This window comes from Xenopus tropicalis, chromosome 2 (assembly GCF_000004195.4).
Source record: "Xenopus tropicalis strain Nigerian chromosome 2, UCB_Xtro_10.0, whole genome shotgun sequence".
NCBI classification, from domain to species: domain Eukaryota; kingdom Metazoa; phylum Chordata; class Amphibia; order Anura; family Pipidae; genus Xenopus; species Xenopus tropicalis.
In genome coordinates this window covers 90,638,473-90,663,801 of record NC_030678.2, presented here as the reverse complement: position 1 = coordinate 90,663,801, position 25,329 = coordinate 90,638,473, and the positions used below count along the sequence as shown (strand labels likewise).

Below are 25,329 nucleotides of genomic sequence, written 5' to 3'. Positions count from 1 at the left end.
CCCAGTCTGAAGTTGTTTCTAGTTTGTCACGAAAGGGAAAAATATCCTTTCTCCAGAACTGGATACTAAAGGGTTAGGGCAAGTGCGGTAGCGCTCATACTGATTAAAATATTGCACCTATTAACACCATTAGTTAAACATACTTCTGCTCAAACATGCTCCTTGCACTTCTGTATATCTGTGCCAAGTACTATTGTATCCACCCTGTATGCTCTGAGGAATTGTGGGGAAGTGCATGTAATGGTGCTGGGGAACCCTGGAGCTACTGCTACAGCAGATTGTATCAAGAGGTGCATCAGGTAATCGGCAAAAGAATCACACGCTAATGGCGCAGCTGTTTATGTTTTAATGCATTTAGTGCAAATATCTTGGAATTCTGGATAAAAAACATGGCGAATTGCCTCCACTTTGTACACTGTGTCTGGTAAGTAAATGCTGCTTCATCTAAAGTAACCACTTCACTCAAATGAAGAAATGCTGTCTTACGGTTTCAGTGTATGGCCAGTATTTGAGAGGTAAATAGCTTATTAGCCTTCTGAAAGTAACTGCCTGTTTGGCATATTCAAAGCTGCTGATTCATGCTAAAATACGTGTTAGATTAGGGAACTCCTGAAAGAAATATCTACCCCTGAGCCTCATTTTACCTTGGTTCAACCAATTGCTCCTGCAATCACTCTGCGGCTGGAAGCATGAGAATTGGTTATTTTGAGAGGGCACACACAGAAACATGTAACACATCTAACAGTTTAGTTATGAATATTAATAAATAATAGGTATAAACAATTAATACCTAATAAAATATAAAACAGAGTGTTTTTTTAAAAAATTATACTAAATATTCACTACATTAATTGCCTTCATTTTTATAGCCACACATCTTCAGTGTAGCTGTAGTTAGATATGCTTATTTATTGCTGAATGATACCAAAAGCTTACCAAGTTATGATAGATGTAAAAAGGGTTTAATTTTTAGTGTCAGTATCTCTTTAATAAAGTAGCAATGAATGTAACGTGTGCTTTGTGAAAAATCCTTTTTTAGGGGGCAGTGTGATATTGCTGCCATAAGACTCTCCATTTCCTGCCTTAATCCACAGCACCAGGCAGCCCCTTTATTTAGATTGATAAAAAAAACCACTTATATGACAAACTGAAATAAAAGCCTAAGGATTTGGCCCAGTAAGAATACCGTTAAAAGGAGCTGGGATTATTTTACCCTGGGCCATCACACTAGTGCCATTGCAACTATTCTGCCAATTTTAAATAAAGCCTCTCAGAAAGATAAAGTATTTCTCTTGCACCAATAATGATAAGCACATCCCTGGATCCCAAGTTCTTCTGGAAAGATCCTTGTGATGTAACAATGTTGCACATTTACAAAATAGCAGTCTTGTGACTTAATGTGAATTCATTATTTGCCAGATTTTGGTATTTATAAACCTCGACATTCCATGAAACAAACTTGTAGTCCAACATAATGAATAGCAATAAATAAAAGTTTTTGTAGTAAAGAGGATGTTTAGTCATCCAATTAAGTTTAGGGATTCTCTTAATAGATGTTGTAAAGATAGATGTTCCAGTTTTCACTGCTGCCAAAGCCTCAGCTCCTGCCTCCAATCCAAAGTAATCCAATTGGTCTCCAACTGCACAGTCCTCTGTGTGCGCAGTGGGAGCCAATCAGAAGTATGTATGCTTGTATGCCGGTGTGCGTTCTCTGTTCTGACAGGGTCCGGCTGTGGTCAGAGTACAGTAAGGGCGCCGGCTGTCTACATTATTTGAAGCTTATGTAGGGCTGGCTGTGGCTGCCTGTTAGCCAGAGGAAAGCAATTGTTTAATCTTTACAATAGTAAGAAAAAAATAATGCATGTATATTAGTAAACGTACTTGTTTTTAGGGATCCCTCAATAATCCCTTAATTTTATGGGATGACTATACATCCTCTCTAAACCTTGTCCAAGTGATCAGTTCCACTGTCGCCCCCACCCCACAGCTAGTTCCAGGTCAACCAGTGGTACAGTCTTGGGATAATTTACAGAAATACCTAGAGTATGACTAAGAAAAGAGAGCAGGTGAAAGAATAGCTTAGGAACAATGTGTTAGAGGAAGCGCATAAGTTGGAGGGAACAGGTGTGGGACTGGGGTTCAATAAAAGGTCCTGGTATTTCAGGTATACTAAGGCCCAAACAACCCCCCACAGGCCCAACTAATAGTGACTGTCTATGGCATCTTACAGCAGCCCTTCTGGCATAAATCCACAGATTGAAGCCAATCTTTTCACATTTTAGCCAGAACGCTGACTAATGGTGTAACTAGAAGTTACTTGTCTCCAAATTCTTAATAAATCCTCAGCCCCCCAGGAGTATGAACTGCTTTGCATTCATACATAGAAATATGTGGCCTTCCAGGACATCTAACTCCTGCAATTTGCCCCAACCAGCATCTGCATAGTCTGCTGTGGCCTATGTAACATAAACCATGTGAAAATAAGAAAAAGGAATATGGTTCCCAAACATACTAAAATACACCATGTGTCTGTACAAAAAATATGTTCAAATAATCTAAAGCTCAACGAAGAGTTAGGCTAGAAATGCTAGACCTTTAGATCTAAATTGCACAGGAGATTCTGTAGGATGGGGTTGGATCGTCACAATGCATTCCAACAAGTTGGATGTAATTGCATGGGTTAAAAAATAATGTGACTGATAGAAAAATCTGCATGAAAAACTTGCCCTCCAACATGACACGGCTATGGGAATTAAAGCTGCATGCTGCGTCTAAAATCTGAAAATCTGATGAGTCTGAAAGACTTATTTTTCTCATTGAAATACACTGACTGTTGGGTGATGATACATGAACAAAACCCACCATCTGACTTTATCTGATCAGACATTACATTACAGCTTTGGGGATCAGATTTTGCTGTGCTGTTGCATGACAAGATTAAATAAAATCTAATGAAAATTTCTGTGTAGTTAAGCCCTTAGGGTTATAATACAATGTACATAATCGATAGCGACCAATCTGCAGGTAGCATTTACTGGTCATCTGTTTGAAAGCAAATATTTTATTGGTATTATTGCACCTGGACAAACTTTTATTGCATATGGGGGTAAATGTCTCGGGCTTTTCTACTAACCTAATGCCACTACAGCCCTTTAGCAATGAATATCTGTGCCTCCAAAGATACCCACAATACCTAACCATCTCCTTTTCTGCCAATTCCCTTCACATGCTCTGTGCTGCTGGCAGTTACTGAGCTTAGGGACCGACTCACAACATACTATGTATATACAGAATATAAATGTCACAATACAAGATTGAGTCACATTACATGGCAGCAAAGTGGTTAATAATCAGCCTTTTCACATTATTAAAGAGGGTCCTATACCCAAAATTAGTTTGCATTATGAAAGAAAATGTAATCCTAAACATATTTTCAATTTAAGTTCATTATAGATTTCAATTTGTGTTACATTGCTCTGCAATTGTTACTAATTGTAGTATCTGTGTATGTTTTCTGCACTTCTAGCTTTCAGCTCAAACACTGCAGCAGTCAGCTGACTAACAGACCTAGAGGAGAACAGACTCCTGTTCAGAACCAGAGAACATAAAGGGATACACTGGCAGTATCAGCTTGGGCTAGGGGGAAACCAGGAAAAACCTGGTGGGCCCCACTGATCCAGGCCTGCTCCATGCCAGGAACTTTGGGCGGTCCACCCCCCACCCACGATCACAAGCCCAAGGATAAAGTATTGTTTAATGTATACTGGAACGTTGCTAAAGGAAAATTTTCTTCTATCGTACAAAAATCCATTTTGTGGTGGAGATCCCCTCTTTACATTCTTTTCACTTTTATTAACATATAATAATAAAGCAACAACATTATCCCATGTTGCTGTACAACAGAAGGGTTTGTACATTGAACCTTCAAATGACATTACATGTTGAATAGAGCTTACCAACTAAATTAGCTTCTATGACAGATGTAACCTCACTTTCTGCTAATCTGTTTGCTAGGGGTTAATTACCCTAGAAACCAAAATCACAATGGAAGAAGATAAGAAAAATATGCAACAAAAAATAAAAATAACATTGAAACTGAAGCTTCCCCTGTTGTTGTAAAGGTAAACTTCCCCTTTAACCGTTTTATATTTATCTGTAAATGTTCTTTTATATATTTTGGGCCACATCTTATTAAAAGAGTTGTGGTGGGGGAAGAAAGGACAGTGAAATTAGGGGCAAATGCGTGTTTTCTGTTTTAGATATTTATGTATGTATAACTTATATTGTATTTATACAGCTGTACAATCTTACAATATACAGAATTATACACAGGGAGGACAAGTGTTATAATAAATAAAATAAATAAATATAAATACACAGAGATTAATTGCCATGTGGTATGAGACACAGTAGGAAGGATGTCCCTGCCCTGTAGAGCTTACAATCTAAGTAAATATTGTTGTAACTGTGATTGAATGGCTGATACACTAATATTCTCCTAAATTAGTAAGTTTGTTATGAGCTAAGGGGGGCCTGACCAAAGCTTGTACCCTCCAGACAAAAATACAAAGTACATATAGCCACTTACCACCACCTTCCCCACTGTACAGTGCTGGGGAATATGTTATAATAATAACTATTAATAATAATATAATAATATATAATAATGTAACACTAGTGCTTAAGACAGCCTTTGTGACAAAATGCAGGGTGTTTCAGTTTCATTACGCTCTATAGGACTGTTACCAACAACTGAACTGTCACAGGCCCCATCATTCTATCCCATGCATTTTTTCCTATTATTCTGCTACTTTATATTATACATCATTATGATGTGAATATAATTACAAAATAATGACTGTATTAATCCACCATAGCAGCATTGTCACCATGTTGTTCCCTAAGTCTACTATGTACAAGAACTGTGGGTACAATGCGAGTCCACTATACACCCCTAAATAATTGCGCAGATCTCAGACACACTATATCATAGATGCTTTTTCTAATTCCCGCTTTACAACTAACACTCTGCTCCCATCCTGCTGTGCTGCTGCTGCACAATATGCTGGGTAACAGGAAGTACAAGTGGAATGTGACAAGCTCTGCAGCAAAGTCAAAAAATAAATACAGTTGATTTGCTTGTAAAGGTCATAACAGACCCCTGGAACATGATAAATATTAAATGTAAAGAAATTAAGACAATTGATTGTGGTATGTTTATATGCCCTAACATGTCCAAAATTGCATTTTACAGATTATACTACAGTCCAACTCCAGGAAATGTTTAATTGTGAGAACCTAAACTCACAAGCAGCGATAGACGGAAGATGGAAGGCAGGCCCACTCTGCTCTGCTTGACAAAACTGTAATTTCGTTGCTGAATACAGTCCCCATTCTGGTGTATTTATATAGCACTATCAGTTATGAAGGCAAAACACAGATAGTAACCATGTATACAAAGTTAAAATGAAGTCTGAGTTAGCATATTTGCCACCCTCCCCCAGGCCAAGCTAGCCTAACTGATTACATACCTGGGACATCTGAGGTCGCAAATTAATCTCACTAAGGTTGACAGCATTTGGCATGAGATTGTTGAGCAGTTGGCATAGCAGAACTCCATCCCGAAGTGCCTGAGCGAGGTCACAAACCTGGGCAGTGTCCAGAGTCACACGGTGATTTGGAGGAAGTACCCGGCATTGGATCAACCAGCGAGCACAGTGCCTCCACAGCTCCATCACAACCGTGTGCCCAGGAAGATGGGAGGGGGGTTGGAGGCAACACAGTCACTGGTATCCCTGAACAGAGGCCAATAACAAATGGTTGTAGACCACAAACAATTGAAAGTATAGAAGAAATAGAGACAAGATTCAAGGAAGAGAGGACTGACTGCCCTGAGGTGTGGTATAGCAGACAGATATAGCCGGCTGGGGAGCTTTTTGCAATGATACTTCCTTTTGTCTAATGAGGAAGAAACTTACGGACTTCCTCTTCTGCAACACTGCGTATGCATGTTAAGTGAGCCTGCCTCCAAAACTGCTAGTGTGTGACAGAAACTCATGTACCTTCGTTCTTTCTGTTCAAATTTTGTCAAAAACAGCCAGAAACATGCTATGTCAATTGTGATGTGTGTGTGTCCTAATATGCTGCACCCCTTGGCCCAATTCATATACAGCATATGTTTTAACTGATATCTTACAAACTATAGGGGGATCATACAGAGGAAGCAGTAAAGAACAAAAATAGTCAAATGTACTGGGGTGGGGCGGTGCCAACGTGCTAGGTACGCTCCAGCAAGCATGGAACACATTTAGTCTTTGCAGTCTCCTGGCTGGACTTAAACCCAATGCCCCAGGGCTGCAAGGCAGCAATGCAAACCACTTATATAGTATATACAGTATAACTTGTTCCTGTATATATGTGAGCATGTATAATATCATTTTGCAGAGACACAGCATATCACTGTATCACAAATCCCAACAATGCTGTTTTGCTTTATTTATATATCTCTACTTGAGCATATGGACTTAATGACTATTGGATGTATCCAGAGTGGATGGTACAATTCTAATAATGTTTTCTTTACTTTTACAGTAAATGCTGCTGAAGTTACTGTGTGACAATATAAATGTATAACCTTGGTGCATTTTCAGAGTAGGCCACTAGATGGTTTATTTAACACATTGCTTTGAATGCACCTGGCCACATGGTAGGAACTCATACTGTTGTTGGTATGTTTGCTTACAAATAATGTGTAAAATATGGTTTGTCTCTGTAATGTAATCACCTGAGAAACAATTTTTGTGATCTAAAGGTAAGAACCGACAGCAATAGATTTCATGGGCTAGTTAGTTGCCCACGATAGCAGAGATCTATCGCGCGTGACTAACTTACTCCGCGATGTTCTTACCCTAAAACATAAAACGCAAAAGGTTTTCCAATAAATTTATGGGTCAGTGGTCTGCTCTGTAATAGCTAATTCCTAAACAGCGCGGCTAATTTTATTGCAACAATAAAATATATGCTAGGTCAAAGAAGAACACTAATAGATCATTTAATATCTTAAAAATCTTTATGTATAACACCAATTTGTAAACTACATCTTAACAGCTATAACAATCCCCCCCTTTATTAAATAGCACATATATAATATAAAAAAATAATTAAAAAAAAATTTTTTTTTATATATATATATATATATATATATATATATATAAATAAATAAATCAATAAATAAAAGAAACAAAAGGAGCACTCCCTCCAAACAATGTAAAAACGTCCCTGTGAGTGCCGCACTCCGAGGGACTTAAAAAAGAACAAAAAATAAAAAGAACAAAAAATCGGATTAATAAAGATTTTTTGTTCTTTTTTAAGTCTCTGTGTGTGAGGCACTCTGTTCTTCATATACATACATACATATATATACTAAATATATATATAAAATCCGATGGTTAGGTAGCGCTCACACAGGAATTAATTTTTAGTGATTTAAGGTGGTGTTGCAGCCGAAACGCCAGTTGTCTATCCACATCAATAAAGCACTAAAAATTAATTCTAAGCCCTGTGTGAAAGGTACCTATTGGAACTTTCTGGATAACGGGTTTCCGGATAAGGGATCCCATATACACACACACACATATATATATATATATATATATGTGTATATATGTGTGGATAATTTTTTGGTGAGCACCCGGTTTGGAGTGGTAAGTGCCGCCAAAAGGAACAGATAATATATATTATATAAAACATAGTAGACGGAGGGCACTCTCCACAAAGATGTTAAATGCCTGGGTGGGTAGAAAATTGGACTTGATGAAAAACAGGATTCTTTAATGTGCAAAAAAAGCGATGTTTCGGTCACATATTTGGACCCCACTCCGTCCCCATGATGTTTAACCACTGTCTTTTTAGAAGTCCCAACCCATGTTCATTAAGATTTATGACTTTCTACCCAGAAGAAAAGACACATTACACACAGAATACCTGGTGTTGTTACTGCAAGCAATTTTAATACAAAAGGTGTCTCTTTTAACAGTTCATTGGTACAGTCAATTTCTGTTGCAAACTAATCGAGAAAATCACACAGCAGCCTGGCCAGAACAGAACATTCTTTGCAGAAGAGACCCCTCATGTTCTACCAATTCATTTCCTCAGGGTCTTGTCTTCCACAGGGCACCAGCAAACAAACACGAGGAAGAAATTGTGCTGTGAGTCTCGTTTCATTGATGCACAACTGTGAGTGTTTTGTCTACAGAAATCATTGTTTCACACAAATTCTAAGTGGAATGACAATTTAAATAATAAATAAGAAAGTCCTAAGTAGATAAATAAAACAAATGTAGTTTACAATTAGAAATCAGCTGGATCCAGATGAGTGCAAAGTGGCAGAGGAGTAGCACGTGATGTATGCTGGGCCATCACTCGAAAAGGTTTTGTCAAACACTAGTTGTTATAATCCTTTATAATGACAGTCGCTGTTGGACACTTGCTAGTTTTACTGTAAGAGCAAGGCAATGTGCAAGTGCTATAAATTCAGAAACAAATCTCACTTTAAAGATAAAATCTTAATCTTAAATAGCTGGAATCTAATGTGGCTCCCTGATGCCTCTATGCAATTTATTGTACATGTACAAAAGAGGAATTTCTCTATTAAAGTTTAGTAGTGTTGCCCATGGATATTAACCCGTAAAAAAGCAGTTCTCATAGCCCACTGAATCTGATAGTTACATACATACTCTTCTGTCTTACACGTCATCTTCTCTAACTCTATACTTGAGTCCCTGAAGCTCCCCAGGAATTCACATAATGAGGCTTTATATCTACAGAAATATTCACATGGAAGTAGTAACATACAAAAGAAACAAATAAGGCAGTTTTAAACAATTCTTTTGTATACATGTTTAGACAATAAAAATTCCCCTCGTAGAATAAGCGTACATCCAGATGTACAGTGCATGATAGAAAATCTTGGAGACAGCCCTATTAGGGATGGGTCTCTTCCTTGTGCCGCATATTTACTTGGGGGGAATGGGGAAAAGGACTATCTCTTGGTTCCTTGAGTTTTGGGAGTGCTGGCGGTTTTCTTGGACATGGTTGGGATTTTGGAAGGTTTGGATAGTCCCCTTCGGGAGCTCCCTGGACCCCCTGCTGCACTGCTCTCTGATGTATCTGAACATGCTGACTGTGTTTCAAGAAGATCAAAGTCAGAGGCATCACTTCCCCTCCTGCTGCTTGCACGGCTTCCAGCCCGGCTACCTGCACGACTTGCACTCTTCTTTGGATCTGGTACAGACAGTATTTTGTCATTAGTAGAAATAAACATAGATACACGGAATTTGCCAGCAGATATAAATCGCTAGTCACACTTAGCCTGTAATCTGCCATGGCCAGTGTGTAAGGATGTATAGGAAAGCTGCAATATTTATCACTCAAGCAGTTTTAGAGAATAACCTGAAATTCATATACTGGACACCCCCCACCCCCCTCCAAAACACCATACATTTCCCCACTTTCAGGTCCTTATAAGATATTGATTCCCATTGTCTTTACTGTGGATAGATCCACTCTTAGATATTTATTATTCTGATGTATTGAATATCTGTACTTGGAAGTATTTCTGCAAATCTTTATGTAATAAGTGTTTCCATTACTAAAAAGCAGATCAGAAAATACCCCATGTGGAAGTAGCCCAAGTGTTTCAAAGCATTACAGCTGTACAGAAATCTTTTGTCTAACTTTTTAGTCAATTATTATAGGATTTATTAACATAGGGTCCTCCCTTGGAATAAATGTCGGCATGAGGTGCCTCTAATAGAAATGCAGGCATTTGTTTTGAAGAACACCCATTTTTACCACAAATATGTACGTAATTATCTGGGTTGCATTCTTCCTTCCTTTTTTTGTTGGCAAAAGTTTTTTTTATTGCTCAATGCAGTTGCCTCCATTTCTACAAGTATGCCAAGCAGAACATGTAAAAAAACAGCAGGTGTGGACTGGGCAGATTTACAATCAGGTAAACAAAGCTGCAAACCCTTTTTGTACCTTCTTTCCAAGGAACCTAACTTTTCTCCATTCCAGCTCCAGTTGTCCCACTCATTATTTCATCTACAGAATGGTTTCAAAGGGTCACTGGGATTTCTGTCCTAGTAAATGCCAATACCTGCATGCGGCAGTGCAGCAATATGCTCAGAGCTGAGATCATTCTCCCGGTGTGTACCAAAATAACATATACTGGCAGAAATGCCATCAGAAATCATGGGGCCATCCTTCCAGTGCAATTAGCTCACTGCCTATCCAGGCACCCTGGGAAGTGAGTCCTACCTACTAAAGAGCATGGGTTGCCAATTAAAGGGGAAGAAAAGCTCACATATTTGATTCATCAAGGACATTGCTCCCACAAACCCTTCAATCTATCCTCTGATGCATCAAGAACACTCACTCCACAAGCTCTGCCCCTTTTCAGACTGCAAATCATCATCTTTTGTCTGTCCAGGTCCCTTGCTGCTATGGGTCTCCTGAGAGGATTCCCACCTGTCCCCAGATAATGGTGGCCCTGTATGCTGGGTGTCACTCTCAGTACATGTTGGCATCTCTCTGTCAGTGTGGTGCACTGTGTCAAGTGCTGGGGTGACTAAGCAAATAAGTTTTTACGGCAGAACAACTTGCCAATGTAGGCAATTCATTGTACGTTTCATGCAATGTTACACTGACCGAAAAAAAAGCACTCTCTGGAGAAACCCAAATCCAAAGCAATACAGATAATCAAGAGGGCTCAGAAAAGAAGAAATTCAAGTTTTGTTAACTAAATGTATTATTATTAAAGATTGCATTAAAAAATGTTTCAAAGATTAAAGGTTAGACTGTCTGATGCCAACAGAAACTGTTTTCCCGGTTTTATCCTATAATGACATACAAAGGTGCTCACTGCACACTATAATTAAACACTATAACAACCCATTTCATTTCCCTTGATATTCTCTGAATAATATCCTTAAAGATATGACTGACCATCCATACACTTGAATTTTGCAAGACTTGCAGATGTTACACTGCCCTTGACAGCTATTGTTTATATCACTATTCCATGACTTCTAATTATTTCTTTGAAAGCCCTCTACTAAGGGCTACTGAACATAGGACTTTTGGCAGAGAACATGGGCGGTGCTGCTTGTAAAAATGAGTGAGACGCACCATAGTAAACACACACAGAGGACATCAGACAGACCTTGGTGCCAAAACACAACAGGCAGACAGGTGTACCATAGCCCTAAATGTTAGTAAGAAGTTCCTATTTTAACATGATTAATCAGATAAAGGATTTGATCTTGCAGCCAGAAAATATTTCTGAGAGGGTAACACCAGGGCAAGGACCAAGTGGGAGCCAGAAGCTGCTGTAATAAATGTAATCAATGCCTAGGTAGAACATGAATATATTGTCTATCGGACATTGCTATTCCAAAGATTAGGCCTATAAAAACAGGAAAATGTTTAGCATAAATGTGCCCTAGTTTTTTATTGAACTAAACCACAAAATAAAATACAAATGGAAAAAGAATGGAATGCACTACTTATACTTTCTCGCCTTTCAACCTGCATCAAGTACAGTATGTCCCCTTACTAGATTAAGAATCGAGTAAAACTGCAATAGCCAAGTTCATTTTTCACTTTCAGAAGATAACACACAAACATAACTATATAAAGACATACACATACATTAGATAAACACACAATAACCAATCTTCCAGCAATAAAATCTTACTTACCAGCTCTGCCCGATTTGGCACTTGAAGAGGTGGGTGTATCCCCAGTCAGGGATGAACGGCTTGTGTGAACAGCGGCTTTCTTCAATTTGCTGCCCTGAGCTGGTGTCACCTTCAAGCACAGACAACAGTTACTTTTTGGTACATCATTTACAAAAGTATTTAACAGGCTGCAATTAGCACTAATTGACTTATTCAGAGTGAGCAAAAATATGTTTTGATGAGCACATTGTGGCCAGTGTGAAGTGTCAAGCAAGAAGAGAGTTGAATTTACAAACAAAATTTTGTGAGCCCCACAATATTGGTGTCATTTTGTGCACACACATATATGTGCTTAACTAGCATGACCTTAATTATATAATGGAAATTATATTGGATTTATATATGTTGAAAAGTCGTGCATACTTTGAGAGATGTTGATATTGTAGGTAACCTTGAGGCTTTGAAATACCATATGCAAAGTGTTGCCTTGGTCCAGCAACTCAGTAATTATCCCTTATTGGCCTATGCAGCTAGAATGGCTAAAATACATGTTATATTACTCAACCAGGAAAATCTTTGCTCCTGAAAAAAAAAAAAAAAATCCACTTTCGATAGACTTCATGCAATTTTGGTAAGAGAAAAGTGGATCAATGATCCTGACCAATATCCATGTACTATGGATCTCTGCCATCAAAGATTGGACAGGTTTAAAAAACATTTGAACAGAATGGCCACACCATGTATGGTTCTTAGTACACGATCTGCTGTGGACCAATCAGTTGGATACTGTACTGGGTCACATTTGTGCATGGCAGCCTTAAGGCTCAGTTGTCCTTCAACAGGTTAGAATTGTCGTACTTACTTCTAATGAGCTCCTAAAACATTTAAACTAATGTAATGCAAATTTTATTTACATATAATGTTCATTTAAAGCAGTGTGAAATACCCATATCAAGCATGCAACCAAGCTGTACCAAACTCTCAAAAGTATTTTGTTTACTTTTTGATTTCAAACAAATTGTGGAAGTTATTATTTTATAAACAACTAGAATTTATTTCATGCATCTATTACTAGAATAGTAAATTTAAGGTTGTTTTTAGTAGAGAAACAATTTGTAATTTTGAAAGTTAGAGAATAACAAGCCTTTAATGTTCAATATTTTAGAATATATGAGAAGGAAAGATTTTTTCCAAGAAAGAATTGCTATTTACAGCAGAACACACATCATGAAAAGTCCTCTGTTAATTTACAGGGCAATTAGTTGGCATGGTGCAAGCATAATCAGGAATTGTTATTAAAGAGCAGCATGGAAGAATGGGCGCAGGATCTCCAAGAATCCAAGGACCATACTCTACCTCAGGTGATGGGGTGTGGAAGTCTGGATATTCAGCACACCTAATAGGAGTGCTAGCTTTGCTGTTTACAAGCCAGGGCTTCTCATAACAGCGAGAGAGATGCTGTGGAGTCTGTGGGAGGGGTTGCAGCAGACAAATGAATGCAATGGGGATGAGCAAAGATAAGAGGATGTCAGATGGAAGGAAAGAAAACAAAAACAAGCAGAAAATAACTTCCAAATAAAAAGTAAACAACATAAGGAAAGGGAAAAAGAACTGAAAGACTCTTACAGACTTTTACACTGTACGGCTCCAGATGGTGCACAGAGTGATGTTAGGAAGCAGTAATACTGACTTATTAGTGGACAAAAAAATAGCGAATAGTGATATACCATATGGCGTTATTGAACCATTATTATGGCTAGCAAAATGTCCTATTTAGGGGGACCTATATATATGGAACCAACCTGCAGCTTTTAAAGAAACAGTTCAGTGTAAAAATTAAACTGGGTTAAACAGATAGACTGTCTGAAATAAAAAATATTTGTAATAGTTAATTAGGCAAAAATGTAATCTATAAAGGCTGGAGTGGGCAGATGTCTAACATAATAGCCAGAATACTACTTCCTGCTTTTAGCTCTCTGACCTTTTAGTCAGTGACTTTATGGGAGGGCACATGGGACATAACTGTTCGGTTAGTTTGGGAGCACGCAGGTCAGATTCAAATGCAAACTTACTGAACAGTTATGTCCCATATGCCCCCCCCCCCCCCCCCCTAAAGTCGTCAATTGGTTACTGACTAACAGCTTAGAGGAGGAAATAGTGTACTGGCAATTATGTTAGACACTTGCTCACTCCAGACTTTATAGACTATATTTTTGGCTAAGTAACTATATTGAAAACATTTTTTATTTTGCACAGTCTATCTATATTACCCAGTTTCATTTTTACACTGAACTGTTCCTTTAAACTCAATTTCATAAGGTGTTTGTTGTTGGGGTATCATGAGTGTTGTATTTAACAAAACATATGACTGTGTGTCTCACCTTACTATACTCACTAACCCACAGCTGTAGCCCCTTCTGCAAAAAAATTATTTATTTTTGGGGTACAATGGAGGTCCAGGTATGTGGGGCCTTAATTGTTTGGACCCCCTAAAAATGATGTTGTCTATATATCTGCTTTAAGATAATACTTATATGGGACCTGCTCTAAGTACAGCCGCATGACATGAGACTGTAATAAATCATTAATAACATGTGAAAATATATATTACTGGCTGTATTAACAGGAATGAACACATATTTCATCTACCAATATATTTAGTGAAAATCTAGTCCTGTAAATATTTCGTTTTATAAGTGTTTTGTTTGTTTTTCCTTTAAAGTTTCATACATTATTAGTTATTATTTATATGTAGTCCCGAACATAGCATTTTCCATCTTAATTTGTTATTGTGACTCATGGAGAGTAATTGAATTGCCAAAGAAAAAAAAAACACAGAATAAAGCAAGAAATTCTGCCAGAGTTCAGTAACCTAAGAACAGAATATTATAACACAGGACCAAAAGGGGCAGGAAGGTGGTGGCACAAGATCCTTAGGCCTTTCCTACTTTATCAACCCTATAGTTTTCTCTTAACTGGGGGAAGTAGCTGCACATGTAACTGAGCTTAATGTAATATTTTCCTAATACAGGTATCGGATCCCTTATCCGGAAACCCGTTAGACAGAAAGTTCCAAATTACGGAAAGGCCATCTCCCATAGACTCCATTATAAGCAAATAATTCTAATCTTTAAAATTGATTTCCTTTTTCTCTGTAATAATAAAACAGTACCTGTACTTGATCCCAACTAAGATATAATTAATCATTATTGAAGGCAAAACAGTCCTATAGGGTTTATTCAATATTTGAATGATTTTTAGCAGACTTAAGTTATGGAGATCCAAATTACGGAAAGATCCCTTATATGTAAAACCCTAGGTCCCAAACATTCTGGATAACAGGTCCCATACCTGTATATTTATATAGCTATATCCATATCTCAATGAATTGTTATTTCCTGGTTATAGGTGGGCCATATAAGGTAATAGGGAAAGGTATGACACATGTTTGTGCCTTCCTTCCATCGAACAATGTTTTATTTAAGGTCCACTCAGGATGTATTCAAGTGTTCTGTCTTGATATTATGGATTTTTTCTATTTTGCTGGGGTATCTTCAATGTCATGAACAGTTGTAGTCCTAGAAATGCTGTTGTTCCTTCTTTCATATGGGATACAAAAATAAAAGTGGAAAACCATTCTGACTGTTAACAAAAGTGATATTTTAAATATATAGCAGGAAATCTGCCACAAGCTACAAAAAGAAGCAGGCACATCTCTTTTGCTCTAACCATGACAATAAAAGAGTTAAATACAAAAAAAGAAGCAGGCAAATTATTCTTTAAACAGCCAGGTTTGCATTTTTTTTGTGTCTGTGTTCTGAACTTACCTTTGAGCCACTAGCAGGAGTGGCAGGTGAGGACGGCACAGATGTACAGCTGTGGTTACTCTGACTGGCACTGGAACTAGATCGTGTTGGAGAAGCTGTTCTAGAAGATGGTTTAGATCTCCGCCCTCTAGACCTGAATGGGGTCATTCCTTGGGATACCCCCTCTGGTAGAATGAACTTTTCTCGTAGCTCTAGATTTGTTCTCCCTCTTGCTGCAGGGAAAATGTACAGAATTATTATTCACAGAAAGGCTTACTGTAAACACAGTGTGTTATTTATATTAAGCAAAGCACCAGCAATTAGATAGCATACACTTGCTGTTAGAATCAGTTAGCCAAGATAAACCTGTTACTATGAGACTATAATAAAAGCTAACTTTTACGCCCAGTCAGTGTGTTTATGTACACTGTTAAATATTTATATACATTTATACTTAGCAAACAAGCCAGAATGAACTGTTCAACCCAAATTCCCTAACTTCTTACAGTGATTAGGTGAGCCCTATAACTCTTATTGCAAGACATCTGCTTTCAGCAAAAGCAGTGAAAACACACAGGCAAGGTCAAGCAGATGATTAGTATATTTTTGGTGCAATACAGGGAAGTGCAATTTAAATCTTTAAGACAAAGCAAAATCCAGACTGCAGACCTGGGAAATGCTGACATAACCAAAGACATGAAAATGGCAATTTCCTAACAATATGTCTGTGTGCAGAGAGCAAAGGATTTCATACTGTACAGTACGGATGTGTTTAACACAGAAACGGCATTCTCTTCCAATATGATTGTATACATGTTGAGATCTGCCTCATTCCCTGACTCTTCCGCAACATATACAGTGGTGTGAAAAACTATTTGCCCCCTTCCTGATTTCTTATTCTTTTGCATGTTTGTCACACAAAATATTTCTGATCATCAAACACATTTAACTATTAGTCAAAGATAACACAAGTAAACACAAAATGCAGTTTTTAAATGAGGGTTTTTATTATTTAGGGAGAAAAAAAATCCAAACCTACATGGCCATGTGTGAAAAAGTAATTGCCCCCTGAACCTAATAACTGGTTGGGCCACCCTTAGCAGCAATAACTGCAATCAAGCGTTTGCGATAACTTGCAACGAGTCTTTTACAGTGCTCTGGAGAAATTTTGGCCCACTCATCTTTGCAGAATTGTTGTAATTTAGCTTTATTTGATGGTTTTCTAGCATGAACCGCCTTTTTAAGGTCATGCCACAACATCTCAATAGGATTCAGGTCAGGACTTTGACTAGGCCACTCCAAAGTCTTCATTTTGTTTTTCTTCAGCCATTCAGAGGTGGATTTGCTGGTGTGTTTTGGGTCATTGTCCTGCTGCAGCACCCAAGATCGCTTCAGCTTGAGTTGACGAACAGATGGCCGGACATTCTCCTTCAGGATTTTTTGGTAGACAGTAGAATTCATGGTTCCATCTATCACAGCAAGCCTTCCAGGTCCTGAAGCAGCAAAACAACCCCAGACCATCACACTACCACCACCATATTTTACTGTTGGTATGATGTTCTTTTTCTGAAATGCTGTGTTACTTTTACGCCAGATGTAACGGGACAGGCACCTTCCAAAAAGTTCAACTTTTGTCTCGTCGGTCCACAAGGTATTTTCCCAAAAGTCTTGGCAATCATTGAGATGTTTTTTAGCAAAATTGAGACAAGCCTTAATGTTCTTTTTGCTTAAAAGTGGTTTGCGCCTTGGAAATCTGCCATGCAGGCCATTTTTGCCCAGTCTCTTTCTTATGGTGGAGTCGTGAACACTGACCTTAATTGAGGCAAGTGAGGCCTGCAGTTCTTTAGATGTTGTCCTGGGGTCATTTGTGGCCTTTCGGATGAGTTGTCTCTGCGCTCTAGGGGTAATTTTGGTCGGCCGGCCACTCCTGGGAAGGTTCACCACTGTTCCATGTTTTTGCCATTTGTGGATAATGGCTCTCATTGTGGTTCACTGGATTCTCAAAGTTTTAGAAATGGCTTTATAACCTTTACCAGACTGATAGATCTCAATTACTTTTGTTCCTGAATTTCTTTGGATCTTGGCATGATGTCTAGCTTTTGAGGTGCTTTTGGGCTACTTCTCTGTGTCAGGTAGCTCCTATTTAAGTGATTTCTTGATTGAAACAGGTGTGGCAGTAATCAGGCCTGGGGGTGACTACAGAAATTGAACTCAGGTGTGATAAACCACAGTTAAGTTATATTTTAACAATCACTTTTTCACACAGGGCCATGTAGATTTGGAGTTTTTTTCTCCCTTAATAACGTAAACCTTCATTTAAAAACTGCATTTTGTGTTCAATTATGTTATCTTTGACTAATAGTTAACGGTTTTTGATGAGCAGAAACATTTAAGTGTGACAAACATGCAAAAGAATAAGAAATCAGGAAGGGGGCAAATAGTTTTTCACACCACTGTACATACAGAATTAACTTATTCAGTATCACTTTACAGGAACAGTAACACCAAAAAATTACATTGTTTAATATTTATTTAAATGTATTGTGCTGTTAACGTTCACTAGTAAATAATGTTGTGTGTGCTTTAAAAACACTACTATAATTTATATAAACTGTTGTGTAGCCACAGGGGCAGCCATTCAAGCTGAATAGGGCAAACATGTACGTTTCCACAGCAGGTAAAAAGATAAGCTCTGTAGAATAAAATGGTTTTAGTTCTTACACAGGAAGATCAACAGGGGTCAAATGCCATTCATGGGTCTTTACAGGACTACTGCCTGAAACCCTGTATTTTATAAAACAGGACATCTGTTTCCAATAAATAGTTTATTTGTGTTAAATGATCAGATACAAACTTTACATGTATAATACAGATTTCGCCTTTTCTTGTTAATGGTCCTTAAAAAGGGCAGTATATGTCTGGATCTTACCTTTTTCAACATAAAGTAAACTTATGCTGAACACATTCTGCCTCTTCTTGTGTTAAAAAAAAATCTCCTTGCCATACTCTCTATAGCCCTTTGTTGTGACTGTTTTTAATTACAGATTAGCAAAAGTCCATTATGCAGGGGGGTTTGTTTTGCACTGGCAATATACCATGCAAGGACCTAGAAGTTGGAAATATGAAGCAGTCTTTCTGTTTGCCTTATTTAGCTTAACATACATTGTTTTCTAATTAAAGAAACAGGTAAAACCATGCTCAGCATAAGCTACATTCATTAAATGAATGTTGAACATGGGGGTAAACTACTGTTTTAAAGCATTTTTTTCTTTAATTATAGTCAAGCAGCTTGACAATGCATTAAGGCTTAGCATTAAGCTGGGAGAGGGTCATGGATATACAGGTTGGTACCAATGTATAGCATCTCCAGAATAAATGAAATTTACCACCCTATAGTTAGGTGTGATGGGTGTACACAGCCTTCCAAACATGGGAGCCAGGTATAAAATAAGTATTACTAACCCATGAAGGATTTTGAAAGTAATGCTGGAACTTTTATATTACTTTAATGGTAACACAAACACATTAGACAGTTATATCATAATTGTTAACAGAGAATGTCATGTATGCAAGGTAGTACACCCAACATGCCATGCTCTCATTGTTTACTGTGTAGTTAATGTAGAATAACCATACTTATACACAGATCACATTTTAACCTCAAAAGATTCTGGACAAATTGAGGGTTGTATGGTTGCACTAGAAAGGTTTTGCAGGTTAATGAAGCAAGCAGCTCTATAAGGCAAGGTAATTCAAACCTATAGAAGAGATGGAATCAGTTCTCTTTAATTTATTCCCAGGATGATGAACTAAGAAAAGAAAGAAATAAAGAGAAATGCAGGAGAAAAAAAGAATAAGATACATGCAAATTTCCCAGCCCGCTTCAGGCACTGATTATATTTACTGTATTACTATGCAGGTTCAAAAGAGCTGCACAACTTAAGGAATAATGGGCTTGCTATAGCCTTGAAATAATTAGTCAGATATGGATGAAGGATGAAATAAAGAACAAGCCAACTCAGCCATGGTTTACATGCATTATTAGAGGGCTCTTCCTTATGCCTTTCTTATATGTCCTGAATCCTTTGTGAAATTGCCAGATTAGCCCAATCCAGTTTACTAATGTTACTTTTCTTACACACAGAGACAGTGACAGAGAGAAATGCCAGGAGAGTATTGTCCTAGCTGATTCATCTGTATGACTGACTAAAAACAAACTTTTGACATAATTTTGTAGCACCGTTTTTGTTTTAGAAACTGCATTCATGCTTTTTTTAATGAAAGATTTAATTAAAGTATTGGGCCAAAACTTGGGAGTGAAACAATTACTTCCAAAAACAAGAAAAATAAACACGTTAAGCTTTTTTTTTTAGTTACCTACAATGTATTAATCATTTTGGTCCATAACAGAAAACAATGCAGTTGCACACTGTCCACTGAATTACAGCCAACAAACAAAGACCCTTTTAAATGCTAGATTTTTTTATAGGGCCTTTATACCAACTTTTATTTTTGTTACACCCACTTTGTATTAGTCAGAAACATTTATTTTGCTTTGCCTAGCATCTAACACTTGCAGCACCAATTGCCTAAATTTGCTCATTGCTTTCAATGAGACATAACAAAAACCTGTTGGGACAGGAAATCACTTAAAGCAGTGATCCCCAACCAGTGGCTCAAGAGCAACATGTTGCTCCCCAACCCCTTGGAGGTTGCTCTCAGTGGCCTCAAACCAGGTGCTTATTCTTGAATTCCTGCGTTGGAGGGAAGTTTTGGTTGCATAAAACATGCAAACTGCCAAACAGTCCACCAAATAGCCAATCATAGCCCTTATTTTGCACCCCCATGAATTGTGAATTATGCTTCTGTTGCTCCCCAACTCTTTTTACATTCGAATGTGGCTCATGGGTTAAAAACGTTGGGGATCCCTGACTTAAAGGAACACTGTCATGGGAATACATGATTTTTTTTCCAAAACTTTTATTGAGTTTCTCCAGCAGTATATCCTGTATTGCTAAAAGTGGTAGATATCAGAATAGCACTCAATAGCAAGAAATCCAAGTCCGGCTTGGGACACTTCGGTAACATGGGAGTAGGAGAAACAATAGGTTACCTGAAAGCAGTTCTGATGTGTAGCGCTGGCTCCTTCTGAAAGCTCAGACTCAGGCACAATGCACTGAGATGGCTGCCTACACACCAATATTACAACTAATACAATATATTTGTTGGTTCAAGAATAAAATTTGAAATAGTAGAGTGAATTATTTGCTATGTAAACAGTATAATTTAGTAAAGTATAATTACCGTATTTTTCGGACCATAAGACGCACTTTTTTTCCCCCAGAAGTGGGGGGAAAAAGTCCCTGCGTCTTATGGTCCGAATATAGCCTACCGATATACTTAAAAAAAATGTTTTTACTTGATCGTGTGGTCTCCGCAGGGCCCTCCTCTATTTGCCGGCGCTTAGCTATGGCGCTGTGCGCATGCACAATGACGCGCATGCCCATACGCATGCGCGTCATTGTGCATGCGCCAGAGCTAAGCGCCGGTAAATAGAGGAGGGCCCTGCGGAGACCACACGGTCAAGTAAAAACATTTTTTTTAAGTATATCGGTAGGCTATATGCTGGTACAGATGGGGGGCAATATGTTGGGTGAAATATGTTGGGTGCTGCTGGTACAGGTGGGTGAAATATGTTGGGTGCTGCTGGTACAGGTTGGGTTTTAATGCACATAAAATATTTTAGGACACTTTGTTTCAGAATCTTTTTTTCTTCATTTCCCTTCCCAAAAAATTGGTGCGTCTTATGGTCCGGTGCGTCTTATGGTCCGAAAAATACGGTAAGTAAAAAGTATACCATAAAAATCACTACAGATTTGCTTTAAGCTATGTTTATTTAAGTAAACCTGATCAAAAGGCCTAGCCATGGAATTTTGGTTGAAAAGAACATTAAAATACATTCTAAGACTAGATATAGAATACTAAGCTGGAAGAGGGTCACAGGTGCTTGTCTAAGGAATACTCCACATACTTAACCCATGCACAGCCATCAGGTCATTCTTTACCTTTATGCAAGAAATAGCTCTTCCACTTTCAAAAGAATTATCGGCAATACGATATTTAATTTAGACCCCACTAGATTAGACAGTTGTTCCATGTGTTTCAGACGTGTTTGTCACCATAATGGTGGGCTGAATTTCAAATCCATTTACATATTTGATGACCTCTACCATCTTCAGCTGCGCTCAACTTTTTTTTAGGAAAAAAATGTATTAAGCAATAGACTAAAACATTAAGCTATATTTAAATTCAATGCAGATTCTAACATGAAAGCTGTAAACAAGGTGATTCATTACCTCTGCAAGGATCATTCTTTACCAAAAATTCATCTAGTGCCATCCAACCTCCACCAACGCGGACCATAACAGTACTTCTTAGAATACGGACTAGGCGCAGTTGCTGGGAGTCTCCAAACTGCAAAAAAACTACACTGAGCCACGGCAATTAATTAAGTTACCCCCTCTTCCATACCAGATGTATGCTATAACAGACATGTATATATATATATATATATATATATATATATATATATATATATATATATATATATATATATATATATATATATATATATAACTACATATATATGCATATTATACATATAAACATACATTATGTGTGTACATATTTACACTAATGTGCATATATGCCCAAACACATATTTACAAAGAAGAAATATCTCATTTTGGATTTAGAATATTAGCCCACATCCCAAGTCATTAGTTATGGAAATGGAGGTTAGTTTCAAGTTATGATCACTGTATCTGAGGAATAATTTAGAACCACTGCAAAATCAAAGTAAAATTGCATAAATACACAATAGCATGCTTCTGTAGCTGTCAGGCTGTTGGGTTTGGGTATGCTGTGATATAAAAGAACTAAAAAAACTGTCTCTGCCAGGTCAATTTTTAAAGGGTTGTTTACCTTAAAATAAAAATTTAGTATGATATAGATAGCAGATTTGATAAACAATGATATACAAATAAAGGAAATTATAGTGTTGAGAAATTGTCTACAGGTCTTGCAAAAACAAAAATGCATCTCCTCTACAAAAAATAGAAGAGTGCTATACAATACACTAATTTATCTAATAATTTAATATGTACAATATATTTACATACAATTTCCTAAATTATCTAGAAACAGTTTAACAAAATGCATTAAATGTTGCTTAGAAAAGCTCTATTTATAACACACTATTAAATGTATTTTAAAGGCAAACTTCCCCATTAAAGCTAATCCCAACACAGAGGACCAGTGATTCCATAGTCCTCTGTGAGGTCACCTACCAAGCTCTACTAAGTAGGGTACTGAGTGTACACAGCAACCAGTTTAGTAAAAAGCAAGAATAGATTGTACATTTAGCTAACTGATTCAAGAAGTACCTAGCTGGTCTTTGTGCCAATTCTAAAAGAAAAGGGGGCTGTTCTAGAGTGATACCATATATGAAGATCCAATCAGCCATTAGCTACAATGACACCACAGACAGCAAGAAAACATATTCTAATGACAGTAGCTCTAGTGATTGACCACTGATATTATCATAAACGCACACACTGGCATAAGCACATTTAGTGGGATGGATGAATCTATATCCAGTATGTATGGAAAAAGTCTATACAATTAATATAAATATCTAATTCTGTCTATTGCACATTTCTATAGCAAAAGATAAATTATTATGTGTAAGCAGGTGATTATTTTGGGAAGCAAGATGCAGCATCAGGACACACTGTACCTGGTTCCCTAGGAAGAACTACACAAACGAATGAAGGGGGAAAAAAAGAGAAAAAGAAAACTTCAGTTTAATATAAGCAGCAATAACACAACACAACTACGCAGGAATATTAATGTGTTCAGAATACATTTTAGTTTAACAAGGCTGATTGTGTTTGTGGCTATTTAATCTACTTTATGTGGACTTAGAACCTATAAAATGACAGTGTCATCTGTCCTCAGGCACTATGCCTAAAACTGTTGACAAGTTAAGGCACCCTTGCCAAATACATGTTTAGTTACTTTTGTATGTGAAAAAGATCGGCATGTTATAAAGCAACACATTTGCAACTGTTAACAAACAGTTACATTTTACTTTTACATTTACAAATTTTAAAACACAGGAACAAAGAAAATAGTAATTGCCATGTATGCAAAAGTTTGGGCACCCTTCTACTTGTCCAGTGATGAACACTGTTTTTGCTAGTTCTTTGACCCTAATTAACTTATTAGGCCGTAACAGGCATTAGGACTTGCACCTGTTAACAACTGCACAGCTTAATAATATCCACGAAACTCCAAACTTTGGGCTGTCAATAAACAATGATGGGATTTTCTTAGCAGCTGAATGAGGATCTGAAAATATAGCTGATGCCTACAAAATAAGGGCTATAAAAAGATTGCAAAACTCTTCTAGTTTGCAATTTCCACTGTCCATAATATGATCAAGAGATGGTAGTTAAGTGGGACTGTGAAAGTCAAGGCAAGACTTGTAGAAATCTTTAAGAGAGGATTGTTTATATGCTGGCCAGAAAGGAAAATGGTAAACCCTCATATGACTGCAAATGAACTGCAGTAAGGTTCACGGCTAAATAGTCTGATATTGAGGTAGAAACAATAGAAATTCTACCTCCACCTGCCGATTCAGCCCTTAAACATAGATTTTGCTTGGACGCCTTCAATGGAGCCCAATCAAAATCTTTTAACCTGGCCGATCGGACCAATATCCGCAGCCTTTTGCAATATCTGTCAACTCTTCAAGCCGCCATACATGCACCGAATATCGTATGAAACAAGGTTTTGTACGATAATATTGGTGCGTGTATAGTTGGCTTTATTGTGACCCTATCCCAAATGTTAATGTCTAAGATATGTAAAACAGCATCTAAACAAGCCAGAGTGGAAAGTGCTGTGTAAGCATAGGAATGGATTTGAAAATGCCATTGGATAAGGATCGGGGTGTTGATGTGGCTCTCATCTAACTGACCTCTGTAGGCCCCAGTGCATAATCCCATCAGACCAATTTAGATTTATGCATGGGTGGAAAAATCAGGCCGAATCTGTTTGTTTGGTGATCTGACCAGGGGCATTTCAGGGCTCACCCTGCATAGTTTTTTTTTTTTTTTTGCATTAGAGCTGGTTGATGGGGGGGGGAACATTTCTAGTACTGAAAGGGCATTTGTGCTTTCTGCACTAGAAGAGACAAAATTCCAATTTAAAAATCAGACTTTTTGCCCTGGTAATTGGTGGGGCACTGTTGCCTGAGGCAAGTTTCTCAGCTCGCCTCATGGTGGCAGCGCCCCTGGATCTGACAGTGTATGACCATTTTTAGATGGATACTAAACACATTTACAAGTTGTGATATGTGCCAGGGAGAGTTACTAAATACTTAGTAGAGTGTTAAATTATTTGCACATGCCACAATTACTATTTTTTTTACTATTTTTACTAATAAAAAGTAGCTGAATATCTAATTTGCCAATTTGTTGCCCATACTTTTGCATTCATTTGTATCTAGAGACCGTTGGCTCAGATATTTTTGGCTCTCAGCCTGCCTATGGTCTCCATGGACTTAAATATATGTCATAATCAGTTTTTATAATCCAGTCCTTAAACATGTAGTATATACATTTAAACAGCACAGGACACATTTATAAAGATATCTGTGATGACCAATGGTTTTCCCACTAAGGAGGGAAAGACTGCTATTCAGAAATAGATATATA

At 37.6% G+C, this 25,329-nt stretch overlaps 2 protein-coding genes across 26 annotated transcripts in view; both read right to left on the bottom strand.

Annotated features, from left to right (window-relative positions):
- vav1 (vav guanine nucleotide exchange factor 1) overlaps positions 1–6,361 on the bottom strand; it is a 45,434-nt gene extending 39,073 nt beyond the window's left edge. The window contains exon 1 of one of the 2 annotated variants that reach the window (XM_004911616.4): positions 5,532–6,361. In XM_004911616.4, the coding sequence (XP_004911673.1) occupies positions 5,532–5,735 (204 nt within the window). In that variant the 5' untranslated portion in view covers positions 5,736–6,361. The remainder of the gene's footprint in view (positions 1–5,531) is intronic. The other variant, XM_002940016.5, reaches the window with a different exon arrangement.
- A 1,619-nt stretch (positions 6,362–7,980) lies between these two features.
- macf1 (microtubule actin crosslinking factor 1) overlaps positions 7,981–25,329 on the bottom strand; it is a 183,641-nt gene continuing 166,292 nt past the window's right edge. For 12 of the 24 annotated variants that reach the window (XM_002940018.5, XM_031896933.1, XM_031896941.1 and 9 more), the window contains 7 exons: positions 23,346–23,363; positions 21,904–22,021; positions 19,306–19,356; positions 15,569–15,780; positions 13,098–13,208; positions 11,763–11,871; positions 7,981–9,282 (listed from right to left, as the gene is read on the bottom strand). In XM_002940018.5, coding sequence (XP_002940064.3) covers positions 9,041–9,282; positions 11,763–11,871; positions 13,098–13,208; positions 15,569–15,780; positions 19,306–19,356; positions 21,904–22,021; positions 23,346–23,363 — 861 coding nt within the window. In that variant the 3' untranslated portion in view covers positions 7,981–9,040. The remainder of the gene's footprint in view (positions 9,283–11,762; positions 11,872–13,097; positions 13,209–15,568; positions 15,781–19,305; positions 19,357–21,903; positions 22,022–23,345; positions 23,364–25,329) is intronic. The other 12 variants (XM_031896940.1, XM_031896943.1, XM_031896946.1 and 9 more) reach the window with 6 other exon arrangements.